This window comes from Polypterus senegalus, chromosome 14 (assembly GCF_016835505.1).
Source record: "Polypterus senegalus isolate Bchr_013 chromosome 14, ASM1683550v1, whole genome shotgun sequence".
NCBI lineage: Eukaryota > Metazoa > Chordata > Cladistia > Polypteriformes > Polypteridae > Polypterus > Polypterus senegalus.
In genome coordinates this window covers 26,073,594-26,093,200 of record NC_053167.1, presented here as the reverse complement: position 1 = coordinate 26,093,200, position 19,607 = coordinate 26,073,594, and the positions used below count along the sequence as shown (strand labels likewise).

The window sequence follows — 19,607 nt, the reverse complement described above, 5'->3', positions numbered from 1 at the left end:
CCTTGCAAAATTTCTTTAGGATAACATGAAAAACAATGTAACCAGAGTGAAAACTGAAAATTCCTATTTAAGCCTGAATTAGCTCCAGGCTTATATCTTACTGGCATAAAATCCATATTTCCTAAAACCCTAAACTAAACAAAGCAGAAATTTGGAAATGGATGAAAGGATGAATATGCATATCACTCTGATTGGCAACAGTAAGAACTAATTATTCAGAATTACTCCACAAAAACACAAAGAATGAATGATTACGGGGAGTTAAATTACTAAAATATACAGAAAAAGAAGCCTCCCTGAATATATAATGAAGCTGTTCCTTAAACTCCCACGAAGAAATGGTTTTTTATATGGAGCACGGACCAGCCCGAGTGAGGAGGCAGACAAGACTATCTGTTCAAAAAGTTTGCACAGTGTTTATTCACAACAGGGAATTAACATGTTGCAGTGCATTAATAAATTCAAACATTCAGTAAATAGCTCTCCTAAAAAGTCATTAATGTCAAATTCCTGTGACATTCCCCAGAATGCAGACTTAGGTGCGACTGCAAATCCTAATGTGATGTGGGAGACCTTCCATGACAAGACCATGAAGGTTGTTAAGGGTTGTGTTGGTGTTCCGAAAAGGAGATGTGTCATCTCATAGGGTACCCTGAATATCATTTGATGGCAACTCTGGTCTGTACCAGGAACTGAGAAGGACGGATGCGAGGGCTCTGAGGGCAGATAAGGAGGCGTTTGTTAGAGGAATCTGTGAGCAAGTGACACACCATCTATGGTCTAGGGAACTACATCCTGCTCACTGAGGAATCGAAGCATTACGCATATCCAAATCTGTTCAGCGGAGAGTCGCAGTCAGGGTGGCTGATGGAACGGCCCATACGGATGACACTGCAGTTGTGATCTGCTGGGCTGGCTACTTTGAGCAGCTGTTTAAAGCTCATCCTCCAGCTAGCATATTGGACACCTCTGGGTCAATGGTTGTTGAGGCTGATCCTCCAATTAGCTGTGAAGCAACCAGTCTCAGTAAAATTGCAGAGGTGGTGAACCAGCTGAGGGTAGGAAAGGCTGCAAGGATCTGTGGTATCCAGGGTAAACTTCACCTGGTGGTAAGGCTGTCCTCCTTGTGTTGTAAGCAATCTTTGCTTCCATTTGGGAGATGGGCATCATCCCAACTGACTGTAAAACAAGACTTTTTGGCAACTAAAGAGGGATAGCACTGCTCTCGGTGACAGGTAAGCTCCTTGCTAGGATAATCCTCAATAGGATCCACGATCATTTGCTCACCTATCAGCAACCAGAGCAGTCTGGTTTTACAACTAATAAGTCTACCATCGACCGCATCTTTGCAAAGTGTTCGACTAAGTTGATTGAGCTGCCCAATGGGACATCTTGAGACTTCATGGAATCCTCCCAAATTGGCTGGATATCATGGTTGACCTGTACACTGGTACTGTGAGTGCTGACCCAAGGTATGGCAACCATTGATCTTTCACAGAAAAATATGCTGCCACCATGGAGCAAATTGCAATGGAGAACAGGAGAATAACAGTGCATGAAATAGGAGATAATGTGTGGGTCAGTTAATCAATTCTTCATGTACAATTAGGGTCTGTGCACATTGGGTACCCAAAATGTTGATTCATGGAGAATCATGGAGAATCATGAGTTAATGAATTTGGAATTCATTCCTCAAGGCTTGATAAAGATCCTACTGCAGTTTCACTTACAGAAAACTGGTGTTGACTTTTACTTCCTCTATAATCAAGTTTGATCACTTTCTAGGGCCCTGCCAGAGGACGTCAGCAACAGTGTAGTGCCAATCTGAGGAACTCACTAAACCATCCAATGGATATAAGTGAGGAGCGGTGTATGAAGGACAGGATCTCAGTGCGAGCTTATCACCTGCAACTACTGGTAATTCCTCACTTATGACAAGATTGTAAGTCCTGGCCCCAATCATGGATGGGGTTCAACAGCTTACCTGAACCACCCAGGACTGGGTAGACACATGTTGATCCATTCAGTGCAGCATGTGTGCAGTTCTTGGAGATCTAAGTGCATCACAGACATGTTTTTGCTCTTGTGTGAGAGGACTCTCTTTTTGTTACTACTGTGAATGGCCGTCAAATATGCATAGTGAGGTTTTACTGTATTAAGCAAACTAAAAGTTATATTTATAGCAATACCATGAGTGTGGATTATTCATGTTGGATGTGGTTCAACAAGCAGTTGCATGGTTAATTAATTTTAATGAATTTTTTATTTTTTTATTTTTTGTAATTTAACATTATTAAATCGCAGATAACTATAGTTGATGGAGGAACATTATGTGCATGTAGATAAATATAAACTACGCACACACACACACACACACGCACACACACGCACACATATATATATATATATATATATATATATATATAGTAAGAGACAGACAGCAGCTCAACCCTCTGAGGATAGGGAAAGGCAACTTTTCTAGGACACTGCCTCCCCCAAGATGCTAGATGGCAGCTTCCCTGGATTGCAGTGGTGCCACGGATTCCTGCAGGACACTATGGGAAATGGAGTTTGGCAACACAGCCCTGCGGGAAGATGGTGGGAGATAAAGTTCTCACCTAGCTGGAAGTACAAGTGGATCATGAGGGCAAAAACCCTAAAGTACTTCCGGGCTGATCAAAAACTTGAACTCTCCGTCTGACCCGGAAGTGCTGGCAGGTCACATGCACAGAAGAGCAGAAGCACTTCAGGGGTCAAGAACTATATAAAGGACTGTGGAACACCCAGCAGGTAAGCCAGAGTTGGGCGAACAACGCTTACTGGGAGGTGTGGAGGAGAAAGAGTAGAGAGAGAGAGAGAGAGAGAGAGAGAGAGAGAGAGAGAGAGAGAGAGAGAGAGAGAAGATTTCTGTTTTGTGCATTATAATGCATTTACCTGTTTATAGTGGCTATGGTGTTTGTTGGAGAAGACAATAATTAATAAATATCTTCTTGGTGTTTTTATCCTGTGTCTTGCATGTCTGTCATGCATGTAGCATTCACAATATATATACAGTATATACACGCATTTACTGTGGTGAGTATGCATATAAGCTATGCCTCTTAGATATGCTTCTTAGATAAGGCTTCCTAAAACCTTCTCCTAATGGTACAAATAACCCAGTGATTCATCAGGAATTCAAAGGAAAGAGAAAAAGAAAACAAAGATAAAAGTGTACAAAGAGCCGACTTGCTTCATGGAATCTATTGAACATATGTTTGTAGTATGGACATTACAGCACTGTTCCATGTGGTACTCAACTTAATAGATAAAAGCTTTAATTAATACAAACAATAATCGACAAAAGCACTGTTTCCTCAAAGCTTAGACAGACAGACAAAGAGAATGGCTACGTTTCTTGGATTTCGGCTTTTCTCCATTACTAATGCTGTCATGGTTTTTTAGATTCCTAACTGATTGTTCTGCCCTTTCATTTAACTCAACATATTTCCTGAGTATGGATTTTGTGCTCCCTGCAAATGTTGATCTTGGAAATTTATTTAAATTTATTCAATGGTCCTTTGTTATAGGGAGAAACAGACACCTTAATTGCATTTTCTAACTCCACCAGTGTGAATATAGATCTTTAAAATCTGAGCACTGTTGCTTTTTTAGTTGCAGCTCGGTTAAGTACTAAGTTAATTGTCAACCTTTAGCTTAGTTTGAGTGTGGGTGTACAGAAAAGCACGTCCTGAGATAATTTAACTCTTTGTCCAGGTAGATTCCTGCCTTGCATCTGATGTTTTCAGATTAGACACCAAACCTCATTGACCCAGAAATAGAATTATAATTTTTTAAAAATGAAAAAATCAATGGAGAAATGAACAGTTAATCTATCTGCAACGAGGATGATTCATAACAGATACAGTATGTTAAACTTTTTAAACTGTATTTCATTTTTTTGTATAACATACTACAGTCACTTTGTGGGTAAGGGGTAGACATATAATGCAGATCAAGTTGACAATGGAGTTTTCAGACAATTTTAAATTGACAATTACATTTCTCATATTCTTACCTAACACAACACATTTATTCTATTAACACCAGAATTCCTGAAGCCTACGAAAAAAGTTGTAATGCCGGGCCACCTTAAAATCCCTTACACCTCTTCATCAGTGTCTTTGTTTTGCAAATGTGTCAATCAGCAACTGCAGCAAGGCATCCTGCTCACTCATACCCCACCGTGGGGATGACAAACTTTTAAAACTAACTTTTACAAGTACCAAAAATTTACAGAGGGTGTTACAGACTCAAATCAAATGTATGTTTTTATTATGCCATAGCAATGATAATAGCGGCTCACTAGTCAAAATGGAAAATGTGGGGAAGATAAAAAAATAAAGGTCTGTGGAGGACAGCACCACCAGATGTTGTGCAATATACGTAATAAGCTTCACTCAGTAATTTAACTTATTAAACACATCTTTATAAGAACCTTCTTAACCATTTTTTTCTGTTACATGCTCAACTAGCTGTGCTACTTGTCTAAGACAGGTTGAAATTTATGTACTCAATATATCCCTTGTTTGCAGTGCACCTTTCATTGGAATGTATTTTGTATGCAGGTACTAGTGAAATACAATGCAGTGTTCATTTCAGCAGATGGTGCATCACGAACATCTATAATAATAAAATGCTGAAATTGCCCCCATTTCTTGCTGAGGAACTTGCCCAATTGGCCCTGCAGTATTCTCTATATCCTTGAATGTGTGCTTTTATTTTAGTGACAGAGTTTGAAGTTCATCATCCATATTAAAATGACGACTGCCTGATACTGGTCTGTTCTTTAAATTGTTCATTTGTACTTCTGGTTCTAACTTTTCCTGGATTTGTCCATGCAGCACATGCCAGTGAAGATGTACAAAAAGTGCCATCTGCTCCCTTAAAGGAGATCTTCAGTATATTGAATACAGTATATTGAAATATATATATATATATATATGTATATATATTGAATACAGTATATTGAAACAAAAGGAAAGAAACCAGGAATGCAATGTTCACAGGACATTATGCCGCATTTTGATTTTCACCAACCACTGATGAATACCACTGATGAAAGAGTCACCAAGGCAGCCCATGTTTCCTACTTCAGTTTCATGGAAAAGAAATGTGGTGCTATGTTTCAAAAAAATACAGAATCCTGGTGTGGAAAGAACAGAATAGTGTTTAGAAAATTGTTTTGTTTAGTTATCAATTGCCTCACACTGACCAACAAACACCTGGCCACATGGTAGTCAGTGCTGCTACCAGACATGCACTGTGCAGTTAGACTTGTGCAGTCTATGTAGTCTAACTATTCTATGCCATCTGATTTAAAACTGGAGCTGATGCCCTTTCACTTTAGGTCATTCATAGCCAGTAGATTTACTTGAGTAGCATATGTTGTAAACCTCTCAGTTTTAGCATTGAAATCTATTTGATTGTATTTTGTCAGGTGTTTATGATGTTAGAGGGTATTACAATGAGACAGATCAGGCTCTGTCACCCCACCATTTACATATTTGCTGTTCTACCAGCTCTGATCAGGCTGTATGCTTCTTTATATTTGTCTCCAGGCACAGCCACAGGAGTTGAGCAACTTAACCTTTCACTGTATATTGTACTGTATGTATAATGTGTGTGTGACAGGTACAATTTGATTTGACTGATTTTTTTGACATGGGAAGTGCATGGAATTGCATGTTTTGCTAGTTATTTACACAAAATAGGGACAGATATTATTAGTCAGGTAAGTTATTGCTTACCTTAAAGAAATCTGCACATATATAGGAGCATTCTGACATGATCCTACTCAGAATTTAAGATAGATAGATAGATAGATAGATAGATAGATAGATAGATAGATAGATAGATAGATAGATAGATAGATAGATAGATAGAACTTTAAATTTGGCTTGTTACAAAAGCTTTTTAATTAAACATATAAATACATAAATATATATATAAACACACATACTATAGCCTGAACAGACACTAGAATGACTAAAAAGGAAGAAATTAAAAAAAGAGAAAACTTGTATTTGGCTTTCCCTGTCATAGTAAGGTATTACATAAACATATTGCTATTGGTATAAAGGAGCACCCCTAGCGTTTCTTAACACACTTTTGCTAAATGATTTGTTGGCTGAAAGTCCTCAGTGTTAATGTGCCAGATAAAGGACATGCAGAATTGTTCATAATGGCACTCAGTTTTGTCTTCATTCTCTCCTCCACCAGTATCTTCATTGGGTGCATAGTGTATCCCATAACTGATCCTGCCCTTTTAATTAGCATGTTAATTCTCTTGAAGCGATCTTACCGGCTCAACACACCAGCAGAAAATTGTCCTGGCCATCACAGTGTTGTAGAAAATGTGAAGGATGTTACTGCCCACATTAAAAGAATTCAATTTCCTAAGGAAAAAAGTCTGCTCTGTACTTTCTTATATAGCTGCTTTGTGTTATGAGACCAGTCCAATCTGTCATTGATGTGGACCTCCAAGTACTTATAGGAGTGCACCACCTCTACATCCCAGAAACACCACTGGTGCCTTTGTACTCATTTCCACCTCATATTTCATATGTTCTGTAACTTTATAGAGCAGACTGAAAGACCATTCAGGGCCACCAAAGACTATTAAAGTAGTAAGGTTTATTTTTCATTGCTCAGGGCATGGGAAGAAAGCTCCAGAGTGTCTAGACTCACATCTTTATTTCTTATGGTGTTGACTGTAAGAAATAATAATAGGATGTTGTACAAACAGTGAAGCTTCTCAAGTTTACTTTTAATACATAGTTCAGGAATATACCAGTTCAATTCTTTGCAAGCTACCAAATAAGAAATAAATGCCAAGAACCAAAGACCAACAAAGAAATGCTAAAAACAATCACAAACCATGATTTGTTATAGGGATTTCCTTCACTTGTGTCAATTATGTGCCCCCTATGCGTTCACAAAACACATTAATGGATGTCACTGTGGTTCTAATTTTTAACCTATCAATTATTGACAGGCAGATATTAGGGGATTGTGGCTTCAAAGACTATAAGTTACAGAACCAGATCTAAAGATAATAAAATAAATGACCAGGTAGTGATGGAGTGTACCACACTGGCTCCATTTGCAATTTACCATAGTGCACTTTCTTTTGTAGGATTGTACTCCACAGCTTACAGCCTCTGGTAAACATTGAGCTATATATGTGAGAAGGAAGGAAAGCACAATTATCCAAAGACAGATCTGTAATTGGCTTGGGTCTAAAAAAACTACACATCAATCCCCTGACCTCCTCCTTTAGCTATGCAGGAGTGCTGCTTCTATTTTGTTGACACCTACCTGGTACAACTCCATTTGTGGCAATGGCACTCATAGAGATAGCAGTCAGCATAGTCTGAAAGAAACAAAACAGAAATTGATTGAGAAGCTACTTAAAAAAAAAAAAACCCTCAAGTACAGAATGAAGAGGCGACACTCAGCAGAAGCAGAAACTCAGTTCAGGCTCCTCTCCTCTAGTTTGCTGCCTCCATTTCAGAATTACTAGCTAATATACATTACAGGTGACGTTTTCATTTCTCCTTCTCTGCAAATTTGCACCACTTCCCCATCCTTCATATTGGTTGTGTGCTCCCATCTGCCCTGGAAATTCAAAGGTCTGATCTTCAGACTGTGCAAGGTAAGTAGCAGTATGGGGGCTTTGACTGCAGAAACAAGCAATTATTTAAATAATGTCATTGCATCTGCAAAGTACTGCAGATGCTTTTTACTTTAAAAATATTATTTGCTTACCTTCACAAGTTGTTTTGTTCATTGTATTACCTGATGAACTGCAAAATGTTTATGTACAACCATTGGTTATTGATGCCATGGATCTAAGGCATGGTTTTAACCAAGATATTTTTTTTTTATATTTTAATATTTTGAAAGTCTTCCATTTCTATTGTTAACTCTTATCATGTGGTGTTTATAAATACAAACACATTTATTTAACATTTAATACCTGCTTGGGAAACACCATATAAACTGGAATTAGACTGCAATCCTGCTAAAAACCTCCTGGTGAACATTTATTCAACTATGTGGCTCCTGCCGCGTGTGATTCTCTCCTGAAGTCTTTTCATCAGTCAGACCATTCAAATGATGGGAGAAGATTCTCTGTTAGTAGTTTTGCTGTCTAAAGCTGCTAATCTCAGTGGGACTCGGAGAACCTCATTGTGCTAAAGCTGAGACCACTGTGCAGTCTATAAAGTTTTAGTGTTCACTGACTCTCATGTGAATTTTGTGTATTATTCTGTAGTCTGATTCATCACCAGGATACATGCTGGCTGCGCTCACGGCTTCTTAATAGATTCTGTTGGTTTATGTTTCATTACCACTGGTTTTCTTTTTAAAGAATCTTGTGATGGTGTAAAGTAATGGCATTATAGGATTTGAAGATCTATCTATCTATTTATTGTGGACTATGGCCGGCCATTCATCCTGGCCAATAGCCCCAGGCTGCCAGAGGGAGCCCTTCCTGCGACATGGAGATGCCCCGAATTCCAGTAGGGCATCATGGACTATGTAGTTTAAGTGCACAGCTCTGCTGGATAATGTTGTGGCCACCAGGGGACTCTGCAGGGAGGCTCAGAGATGTTTATTTACCATATAGCCCAGAAGTACTTCCATGTCACGAGGACAGAAGTTCTTCTGGGCTGACGAAAAAAAGAAGTTTTCACCTGACCTGGGTAATCACATGACCTGAGGGATCAGAAGCACTTCCGGGTCCTGGACTATAAAGGACTGAAGGAACTCCCAGATGGACGAGCTGAGTTGGGAGGAAGGGAACAACGCGTCTGGGAGAGGAGGATTATTGTATTGATTGCTATTTGTGTATTGGTTTATGAGTATAGTGGAGTGGAGGGTGCTTTGTGCACATTATTGTTCAAATAAATTTAATGATTGGACTTTTACCTGGTGTCTGGTATCTATCTATCTATCTATCTATCTATCTATCTATCTATCTATCTATCTATCTATCTATCTATCTATCTATCTATCTATCTATCTATCCAGCCCATACAAAGTATTCATCCCCTTGGAAATTTTCTCTTTTTATTGTTATACAGTACTGCATCTAGATGGATGTACTGTAATTTTGCTTTTTGACATAGATCAGCAAAAAATTATCTCTGCAAAGTGGTTTAAATTAATTACGAATAGAAAACAAAAAATAACTGATTATACAAGTATACACCCCTTTAAGGTGACACCCCTGAATCACCACTAGTGCAGACATTTGGTTTTAGATTTCCCATAATTAGTTCAATGGAGACCAACTGTTTGGGGTTTCAATTGATTGTAATATAAATGCACCTTATCTTGTATTGTGTCAGTATGGTTGTCTGACCTACACAGTGATGACAAATGAACAACTCCATGAAAAGGTGACTGAAAAGCAAAAATCAGGGGATGGTGATAAGAAAATATCCAAGTCACTGAAATTTTTTACAGTCCCATTAAATTAATTATGAAGAAATGGAAAGAGTATGGCACAGCTGCAAATCTGCCTGGGCAGGCCATCCAAAAAAACTGAGTAATGTTCAGTGAAGGAGGACACCAAGAGACCTCAGAAAGAGAGACAAACTATGGCGGCTTAGATTGTACTGACTGTGCAGACAAACATTGATATCAAAAGTCACAGCTTTATGGGAGAGTTGCAAAGATGAAAAATCACACATGACAACTTGGGTAGAGTTTGCCAGAAGGTAAATGGGAGATCCAGTTTTCTCCCACAGTCCATAGACATGCAGGTTAGGTGGATTGGCAATACTAAACTGACCATTGTGTATGATTGGGGTGTATGTATTCAACCTGTGATGGACTGGTGCCCTGTCCAGGATTTGTTTGTGCCTTGTGCCCTATGCTAGCTGGGACTGGCTCCAACAACCTGTTCTGGATTAAACGGGTTAGAAAATGAATGGATTTTCATGATGGTGTTGTTACCTGTTAATCAAGACCAATGGTTTGGATTAAACAAGACCATTTATTAATCACATGCCAAAATCCAAGCAAAAACTGGAATTTCCAGCTGTGTATATCTTTGAAGGCATGTTCTGTGCAGACTACTGCCCTTGTCATCAACAACACCATTCTTAAGAATATTTACTCATTCAAACATTTTCTATATATTGTTTATTAATCTCCAAATAGCATCAGGTGTTCAATTAATTATCTCTATTTTGTCCTACTAACAATCACAGCTCCTTCTGCCCTTGAGTTTTTTGCTCTTTTTCATTTAAGATCTTTGGCAGCCTACAGACTTGATTCAGGCAAAGTAATTGACATGAATTTATTAACCAATAGGAAATGGCCCCAAGTCTGTTAGTCCTTACTGGCAAGTGATGAAACCATCCGGAAAACAAACATTTTGAAATAAATAGTGGTGGTGTTAAAAGAGGCAATTGGAAAAGTGTCTATAAAAATAAGCCCTTTTTGAAGTGAAGCCTGCAATAATTCTGTTAAACATGACTGCATTAATGAAACAAAATTAATGTCAGTGCTTTTAAATAATAATAAGATGACTCTTATTTATGTGTTTTTTTCTCAATTTAGTGACTCATTTATGTATACTGTATTACTGCTCTTTTTTAAAGCGATTATTACCTAATCATGCCTTTCTGTTTTCACCGTTTCACAACTCTTTTTAATGTATTGCTACATCTTTTAACTGATTTTATCTAGTTTTGTCACAATTTAATGACTCATTTATACACATACATGCACTTTTTCATGTTATCATTTGCCTTTTTAATAATGAGTATAGCAAATGTATTTGTTATTTTGTATGTATGTTCAATTTTACTGCAAACTACTGTTGGTTACCTGTCAAAGACAGGTAAATACATTTCAATTTAGCATTCTTCCTGTGCCTTTTCTCAGTACCCTTTTGTGTCTCAACCTCTCTTACCATATGTGTACTATGAGAGTTCCTCCTAAGCCTTTCCTTGATACCCTTGTGTGTCTCAACCTCTTTTGTCCAGTGCTTCCTCTCTCCATCACATATCTGTAAAGATTGCTTTTCAGATTCTGTCATTTTGAGGTGTGATTGCTTACTTCCTGTCAATTTTTCGACTAATACCGAAGGTAGACAGTTCTTTGTTACTGGCTGTGAAAACATCATTCATATTCTTGCAAATATTTCCTGATCATTGAAGTTAACTAAGGGTACCTCTCGTTCATATTTAGCAATCCAATATCCCTCAGTCAGTTTGTTCTCATTTATGTTGAGATTCTCCATTTTAACTCCTCTTTTGAAAAACAAATGCTCACAATTAGGAACTGAACCTCACACCACTACAATATTGTGACATCAACTAAAGCTAAACTAACCAATCAGACAAAAGCCAAACTGACCAATCAGATTGCTTGAAGGGACCAAACACAAGCATAAACACACATTAGTATCTATATATATAAAGGAGAGTTGGGATCCGAGAGACTGTGTTGGTGTGTTTGTAGAGGGACTGAGAGTTAAGGCGGGTGGGGGAGTCACGTCATCATTTCCCCTCCTATTCACATCATTTCATTCACTTCATTTCGCTCTGCTGAGCTCTACAGCTGACGCGGTCTTGCAGAAACAACTTCTTGATGCTGTCGCCAAATACTCAGAGAAAAATCCACAAGTTAATAGACACGCTGTCACTAGAGTTTCTCCACACTCCTGAGCATAATCTAATTTTGAAGGTTGGGACACCAATAATGTTACTGAAAAACATGCAGCCACTGAAACTTTGTAACGGCACGAGACTTCAGGACACGTGTCTGCAAAAGAACCTAATTGAGGCAACTATTTTTACTGGCAGTTGCTCAGGGGAGAGAGTTTTTATTCCTCGCATCCCTGTTATACCCTCTGATCTCCCATTTCAATTCAAATGCCTCCAATTTCCAGTAAAGCTCTGCTTCGCAATGACAATTAATTAGTCTCAGGGACAGACCCTACAAAAGGTTGGCATTGATTTGAGGCAAGATTGCTTTTCTCCTGGCCAACTATACGTTGCATGCTCAAGAGTAAGCTTGCACAGCTTGGTCATATTACAACCGGAGTAACGAACTGACAACGTGGTATACAAAGAGATCCTTAACAAATAATTATTGGTATATTTTCACTCAGTTTAAAAAGGTTTACTTTTCTTCTTAATAAAAATTTAAAAGCAGTTCTTCGCTGCTGCGAAGCACGGGTATTTTGCTAGTTTTATTATATAGCAGTTTACTAGAAGAAAAACAATCCCACTACAAATCCCTCTGGGCAACCCTTCCATATTTTTTTATAACACTTTAGAATATAAATTTCAAAGTACATCATGAGCAGGTGATTTACATATTCATATTTTTCACACGAAAAAAATATAAACTTTCATCCAAATAGTTAAAAATATAAGCCATGTGAAATTACATAAGAATGCAGTGAACTTTTCTAAGGCATTGTGAGATGCATAACAGGCCAGAAAATCAATGTGACATGGAGGAAGTGAGAAAGAATATAACTTAAGAAAACCTGCTGATGCATTCAACCATGAGCTCCAGTAGGCAAGCAGAAAGGATGTTCGCCTAGCCTATTCATTAAGACGTTACACAAACACTGAATAGCCGTCAGAACATCTTGCAAAATTTTACAACAAATAAAGAGAGGGAGAGAAATGGCAGGATTGCCGAAAGTTGCTACTTAGATTAAAATAAAAATAAAAAAGACAATTTAGGGAACAGTTGCCATGGGGTACCCAGATGGCAAGAGATTGACAGAGGTAAAGGCACCACCAGGATGGTGCAATGCAGAGGAAAGTCGCACAGGACATCTCTAAGACAGAAGGACAAAGAGCCACGCTGGCAGCAGAACAGGTCCTGTTTATGACGGTGTGGGAGCTCAGGACCTGTTAAGTGATGGTATGTCTTATATGCATGCTGGGCACCTGGGAAGGGCAAGCGGCATGGGTGGTTACAGCCTGGGTATAGCCCTTTCTATGATTCTGAGGTTTCAAACTGCAAAGATTTTGTATTTGTATTTGTGGTTCAAGGTGTCACAAAAATGTTATTTCTATTTAATTGAACAATGCCATTTTGATGAGGTTGCTTCCTTTAGGTGGCCACTTCAAGTTTTTGCTTTGGATCTTGTGACCCCATGTGCTAAGGTGGTGCAAAGGTTTAAAACAGAAACATTGCGGCTCACGCTTGTGGGTGTGTGCTACTGCAATGCTGTGTGGCCCCAGAATGTTTATTGGGGGGACTGGCTGTTTGTGAATATATTACAAATGCAATCAGCTCAGCCAGTTTTCTTATTGACTCTCCATGAATCATTAAGTAGAGCAGCTACACCTACAGAGTATAAAGGAGCCTGAGCAGAACAAAGAAGGAAAAGAAAAGACAGAAGTATGGAAATGGAAGAAAAGAATTCAAAAAAGAGAATTTGTATGATCAAAGAGTAAAATTAGGAGTGTAATCTGGTGAAGCTAATGGGTGGCAAGGCAATTGGGAAGAGGCCACATAGGGAGCAAGAGGGACAGATCTCCAGGGATGGTTCACTGGTGTTGAGCACCCAGGGAGTAGGGAAGGCCCAACCACTTCCAACAGATTACTAAGGATGGCGGTGGGACAACAGAGGTAGGCTTTGAGCATCACAATGAATGACCAACTAAGGTGGCTGGAACAAAAGTCATTTTTATGAATGATTGCACTACTGAGGAGACCTGATGGGCGAGTGGGGGAGACAGGAGAGAAAGACGTACTTAATGGATTCTTTTGGATTTATTTATTGATGACTGGTTTTAAATTTTATTTAATAGCACATGTTTTTATTGGATTATGTGCAGTATTTATTTAATGATGAATCTGCACTTTATTTCATTTATTTGGACTCTGCTTTCATCATTGTAATAAACTACACAATGTATTTGCACCATACTTGCTGTTTGTGTGTCCTCATTGCACTGGCCCATCTTGGTTTCATTTTTATTGATGCCCCAGGAACAGGACAATTCCAAGCTGCGGGCACTTGGGCATCACACCCCAATCTTGTGATTCATCGTGTCATCTGCCATATGGTATTTAAGATGACAACTGTTCTAGAGACTTTTAGGGAATTAGGACTATGCATGTGTTTTATAGACTGCAAGTTTGGTTTGCCTTATAGTTACCGCCATACCTTTTAGGACTGACCTACTTTCTGACCTTCAATCATGATTTGTCCAACAAATGCTAATTTTTGACTTTCAATTTTTTTCTGTTATTTACATCCAGGCAGAAGACATTGAGAGCTGACATGAGACCAGTTTTGGATCTTTTGCACAAAAGACTCGAAGAATTATAATTATGTTTCATAGCTGCATATAAGACCTCATGATTTAAGACTAAGCTTTAAATTCTGAGGCCAGTAGGAGTACTACAAATAACAATGGATAACCATTAAAAAGGATGAAATGTGTATGGGGGGAAAAAGTTAATAAAAGCAATAGTAGGTCAACATAAGCACTTGTAATAGCTATTACCACAAATGACCACAAAAATACAGTATGGGGCATACTTATACGCTGTACCTAGACCTGTTGGTTGGCTGATCTATTTGCAAACAACTGTAACACTCACCACATTTTGTAATCCTCTATTTGCTTCTTTCTAACCACTCTGGCCTATTTTCCTCCCTACCAGGTATGCCCTTGCCATGCTTTCTCTCCTGAGGGCCTTGCGTGTCCCAGCTCTGTAGCACTCTTGGTTTAACTCCCAGCTTGTTAAACACCTGGGGCTGTACTTCCAGATCTCCCTCTGGTGGAACTCAACTGCAAACATATCAGCTCTATAAAAGCAAGGATCTTCTTCAGGAGCATAAATAAAATATATACCCTGCTGCTGCCATCTATCATCCTGGGAGATGAACAACATGGTACACCACACAGTGTCCATCCATCACTAGTCCATTATTACTTTGACCTATAAAGGTTGGCCTCTTGGCTGGGAAACCAGCCAGAATATAACAGTTCCAGCTGTGACTTTAGCTAGATTCACAGTTCTTTATTATCCATTGATTACTTAGATATTAACTTTTTTTTGTGTTTGGGTTAGATATACATATTATATATATGAAACTCTGGTATTTACGATAAGGAAATAAAGCTAATTAAGACATTAAAATGCCTTCATAATGCCTCACTGTGACTGTGTTCTGATCTTTAGGGAAGTCGGCTGTTTTCTTGTTTTTTGTAATTGTTTTTTCTGTTTTACTCTTTCAGGGCTGAGGTCGACTTTTGTCAAAATTCAGGGGTAGAGGACAGTAATCCGCTGTAAACTGCAACAAACCTCGCCCTTAAATTATAGTTTGACTCTCTTTTGTAGAAGAACAGTTATGTAGCTTTAACCTCGAATACCTACGCGTGTGTGAGTAGCGACGAGCAAACAACCTCTAAAATGGCATCAACATCTGGTGAGAAAGCAAAGCAAACGTGCAAAGCAAAATACTCCATGGACGTTTCACGTAATTTCATTGAATAGGACTCTGACTTGTCAGACTCCGACCTGGAGATGAATATCAAAAACGACAGTGAGGTACCAGCATTGTCTGATCGGTTCACAGCTGATATTGGTACTGAACATTTTTGTGTAGCTGATGCGCCTATGGCAGCGTTCGCCTGACTGCCACTGCCACCCACCTACTGTGCGAAGACAGCCAGGCAGCTGGCCCTCTGTGCCTTACTGCTGAGCATCGAGGTGCCCATGCACTGCAACTCCCGCCAGAGATGCCAAACATGCACCAATAACAGCCACAGCACGTAGCAACAAACGTTTTATGTTGATTTATGTGTGAAACCATCGCTTTATGTACTTCTCAGAAAACTGACTTTTTTGGTAAAAATATTCAGCCCTCAAAGAGTTAAGGAAGATTACTATTGTTGTTTGTTTTAATATTTCTTGATCTTCTGTAAAAAGTCATATTTCCCACTTGGGACAAATAAAGTACTAACTAACTAACAAACTAACTAACTAACTAACTAACTACGTATCTATCTATCATGTCTTGCTGTTGCTATGTGTATGTGTCGATTGCTTTGGTTTGGAGTGTGCATGACCTCGTGCTGGCAGGAAAGGGAGTGCTCCTGTGTTTATTTTTTTCCCATTTTTATTCTCCTTTTCTAGATGATACTCTTAATATTTAGTTTTTTTATGTCTATAAATGATTTTTTTTTATTGTAGAGGCCAGGCCTTTTGCTACATGCGTTAAAAAAACTAATTTGGAAAAATGGCTCTTGTAGTTTCAGTAGAGCAATGAGTTACTAAAATAGGAAAAGTAATTGGTTGTAAAAACATTATTTCTGCTTCACAGATGACTTAAGGCAGTTGTGGTGTGTCTAGGTCCAGAAGTCTTAGATCACCAACTGGTTAGTAAAACCTAGGTTTGATGCCCTCATTTATATTTTGCCTCTTTTGACTCCTGCAAAAAGAATTATAATTTCCAATGTTCCATCTTTATTGATGAATGGATTGCTAAAAAAGAACTGAGAAGATATAGTTAAATCGTTTTTGACATATCTATGATCCCTTTGGGGTGTAACAACCAGAATTAAAATGAGACAGGTTTTAATGCTCCTCAATGAAACTAATAATGAATTAGTTGATGCTTTAAAATTCAAATTGGATGACTGTGATTATATTTTTTATACTCTCTGACTCAGTGAAATATTTTAAATGTGACCAGATGGAGCTAAAGAATGATGACAGTTACTCTTTGGGATATAAAATGAATTTAGTTGGGGGATCAGATGAAGATGATGAATCTGAGGACTTAGAATCTGATGCTGATGATGAGAAAATTGTTATTTATAAAAATGTAGCAGACACTCCCAGGTCTGGAGAGTCCAGACCTCCAATTGGAATTCCCCAGGGGAAGGGTTATAAATCAAGAAATCAGGGACACATATGTGGGAGTTGAATGGTCAATTGAGGTTCAGTTGAAGTCCACAAGTCTAATTACAAGTCAGGCCAGACAGGAAGGCCTAGCTGAGGCTGTGGCTGAGTCCACACAACCTGTCAAAGGAACAACACTAACTGAGGTGTATAAAATTCAACGTTTAAGGTGGATGAGCTGGCTGAGGCCGGTGCTGAGTCCGCAGTCCAAAGTCAAACTGATACTCCTCTTTTAAATAGAAGTAGTGTTAATTACTGAACCTTTCAGATAAAGTTTTCTGTTGTCTTCTCCTCTGTTGTCTACTGGGCAAATTTAATATTTCAACAATTATTACAAGGCAGATATTGCTGGGCTCTATTCATGTTAATCAGTTTTGAAAATACTTTGTTTTGTTTTTTTGTTTGTTTGTTTAAACAAACATGTGTCTTTATGTGTGCTCATTATATATATAGTAAAGTTTGTATTTGCACCTACCTGTGAACTATTGTCATAGAGCTCTGTGCCTACACTCTGTGATTGCTACACAAAAATAAACTGAATGCTAAATAGGAAAAAGTGAAGTACTTTATCATTAAATGGGTTAGCTCATGGTGCTTTCAAATGAATAAAGGGTCTTAATAGCTCCAGAAATGAAGTAATATGAGTCAGTGGAGAACTCCCATTAATAATCACCTAAACTGCAAGACAGCAGTTTATATGGTTTCTAGTGGGCTGTTTGGCTGGATGACCTGTCTGGACTTCAAATGCTTCTATCTGTAGTGCATCTAGGACCTTGGACATGAATCCAAAGGTTTACCCTCAAGTAGTTAGGGATTACTAGGCTTGGAGTCAGGAGGTGAACATTTAGTATGGGTTCAGCTCAGGCCATATCCTCACACGGAGAAGGGGTTAGGTGTGCTATGTAGAGAAAGATAAGTGGAAAGTTTTTAATGATGTATTTGTAGGAAAATGGAATGGATGCCCCATATGGTAGTAGGGCACCATCACCTGTTCAATTAGGCTTTCTGTGGCAAAGGCTCCTTGTGATGCTACAAATTTTATTACCCTTCTTTTATAATTAAACCTTGTTTGTATTTATACTTTTTCTCTATATTACTTGATCATTGTTTAGATATGATGACAGTTCAATTGCTCCCTTACAGTCTACTGTATATCCGTTCATAACTTGTTTCCAATTCATAGTTGTTGGAATTAAGCAAGACAACGCAGGAGCAAAGCTTGAAGACAGCTGTTCTTTGGAGAGCACACCCATGTGCAAGATGACCAGCACGAGAGTGCTAATCAGGCTAAGAGCATGTCCTTAGATTGTGAGATGAAACCCACAAAAAGTACTGGGAACCCAGTAAGCCACCAAACCCCTCAACTCAGAATATGTATTGTGTGAATGTTTGCATATTTATGAGGGCCTGCACTCATTGTTGCAGAACTGTCTACAAGGGAGCAAACAACCATGAAAAAGGATACCAGTACATTATCCAGACTGAAGGCAATTTAACTCCAGACTGATAAAGACTGGATGCAGGATTCAAACTTAGGATGTTGAAACTACAAGGCAGCAGCAGCACTACCCATTTCTATCTTTCATGTTGCTCGGCTTTGTTTGTTTAATTTCCTAATTAGTTATTATTTTGTGATATTTGGGAGGAGATCAAAGTAGAGTCGCTGCCAATCTGCATTGACAGGAGCCAACTGAAGTAGTCTGGGAATCTGATTAGGATGCCTTCTGGATGCCTCCATGAGGAGGTGTTTTAGGTATGTTTAACCAAATAGTTGGAGACTTCTGGGTAAACCCTGGATATGCTGGTGTCATTATATTTCTCAGCTGGCCCTGGAACGTCTCAGTATCCCAACTGGAGGAGTTAGAAGAGGTGGTGGGAACATCTAGACATCTTTCCTCAGACCACTGTACCCGCAACTCAGACACAGACAGGCAGCCGAAAATGGATGGAAAGATGGACGATTGTGTTAGTTTACTAAAATTTAAGGATGAGGAAGACTAATCCCATGTGTAGTTTTTATTATTAGAACTTACCAAAGACGTATGAAATAAAGTCTTCTAAATATTTTACATACAACCACATTAAACTTTGATAAGCCATTATGTTGAGAATAAATATTCAATGAAAGGTACAGTATATACTGACTTCAGTGCTTGCAGTGGAGGGGATGAGCTGTGTTTTTGATGTCAGTGAGGAATTTACAGTAGCTGGATATGTCACAATATTGAGTCTTCATCTCTGCTTGAATGAGTCATCTGCGTGAGCACATTGCCAGTTCTATGTTCATTTGAATTTGTGTCATGCACCACCTGAACCTTTGATGGGCTCTTGTTCTGAGTATTTATGTCAGCTCTTATTTTTTGGATTTTATACAGTATCATTTCCAAGTATAGTACATAAAAGCTGAATCTAATTTAGAGGCATGACATGAAGAACATTCAGACTTAATGAGCATTCTCTGGGTCATTAATGGAGTAGTTCTCTCTAAAGGTGCACAGTAGGAATTTCCAACCGATTTTGATAGTATGTTCATTGGACCTTTAGGGCACATCTGATGGTGCATGTACATAATATAAAGAGGCTGTCTTCTTTTTCTTATAGTTTAATGCTACTTTTTTTTCAATGATAAAACATTAGGATTTTGCTGCCTCACTTTCTCT

At 38.6% G+C, this 19,607-nt stretch overlaps 1 protein-coding gene across 2 annotated transcripts in view; it reads right to left on the bottom strand.

Annotated features, from left to right (window-relative positions):
* slc12a5a (solute carrier family 12 member 5a) overlaps window positions 1-19,607 on the bottom strand; it is an 820,727-nt gene that overhangs the window by 98,700 nt on the left and 702,420 nt on the right. For both annotated transcript variants that reach the window (XM_039735849.1, XM_039735850.1), the window contains exon 5: window positions 7,360-7,414. In XM_039735849.1, coding sequence (XP_039591783.1) covers window positions 7,360-7,414 — 55 coding nt within the window. The remainder of the gene's footprint in view (window positions 1-7,359; window positions 7,415-19,607) is intronic.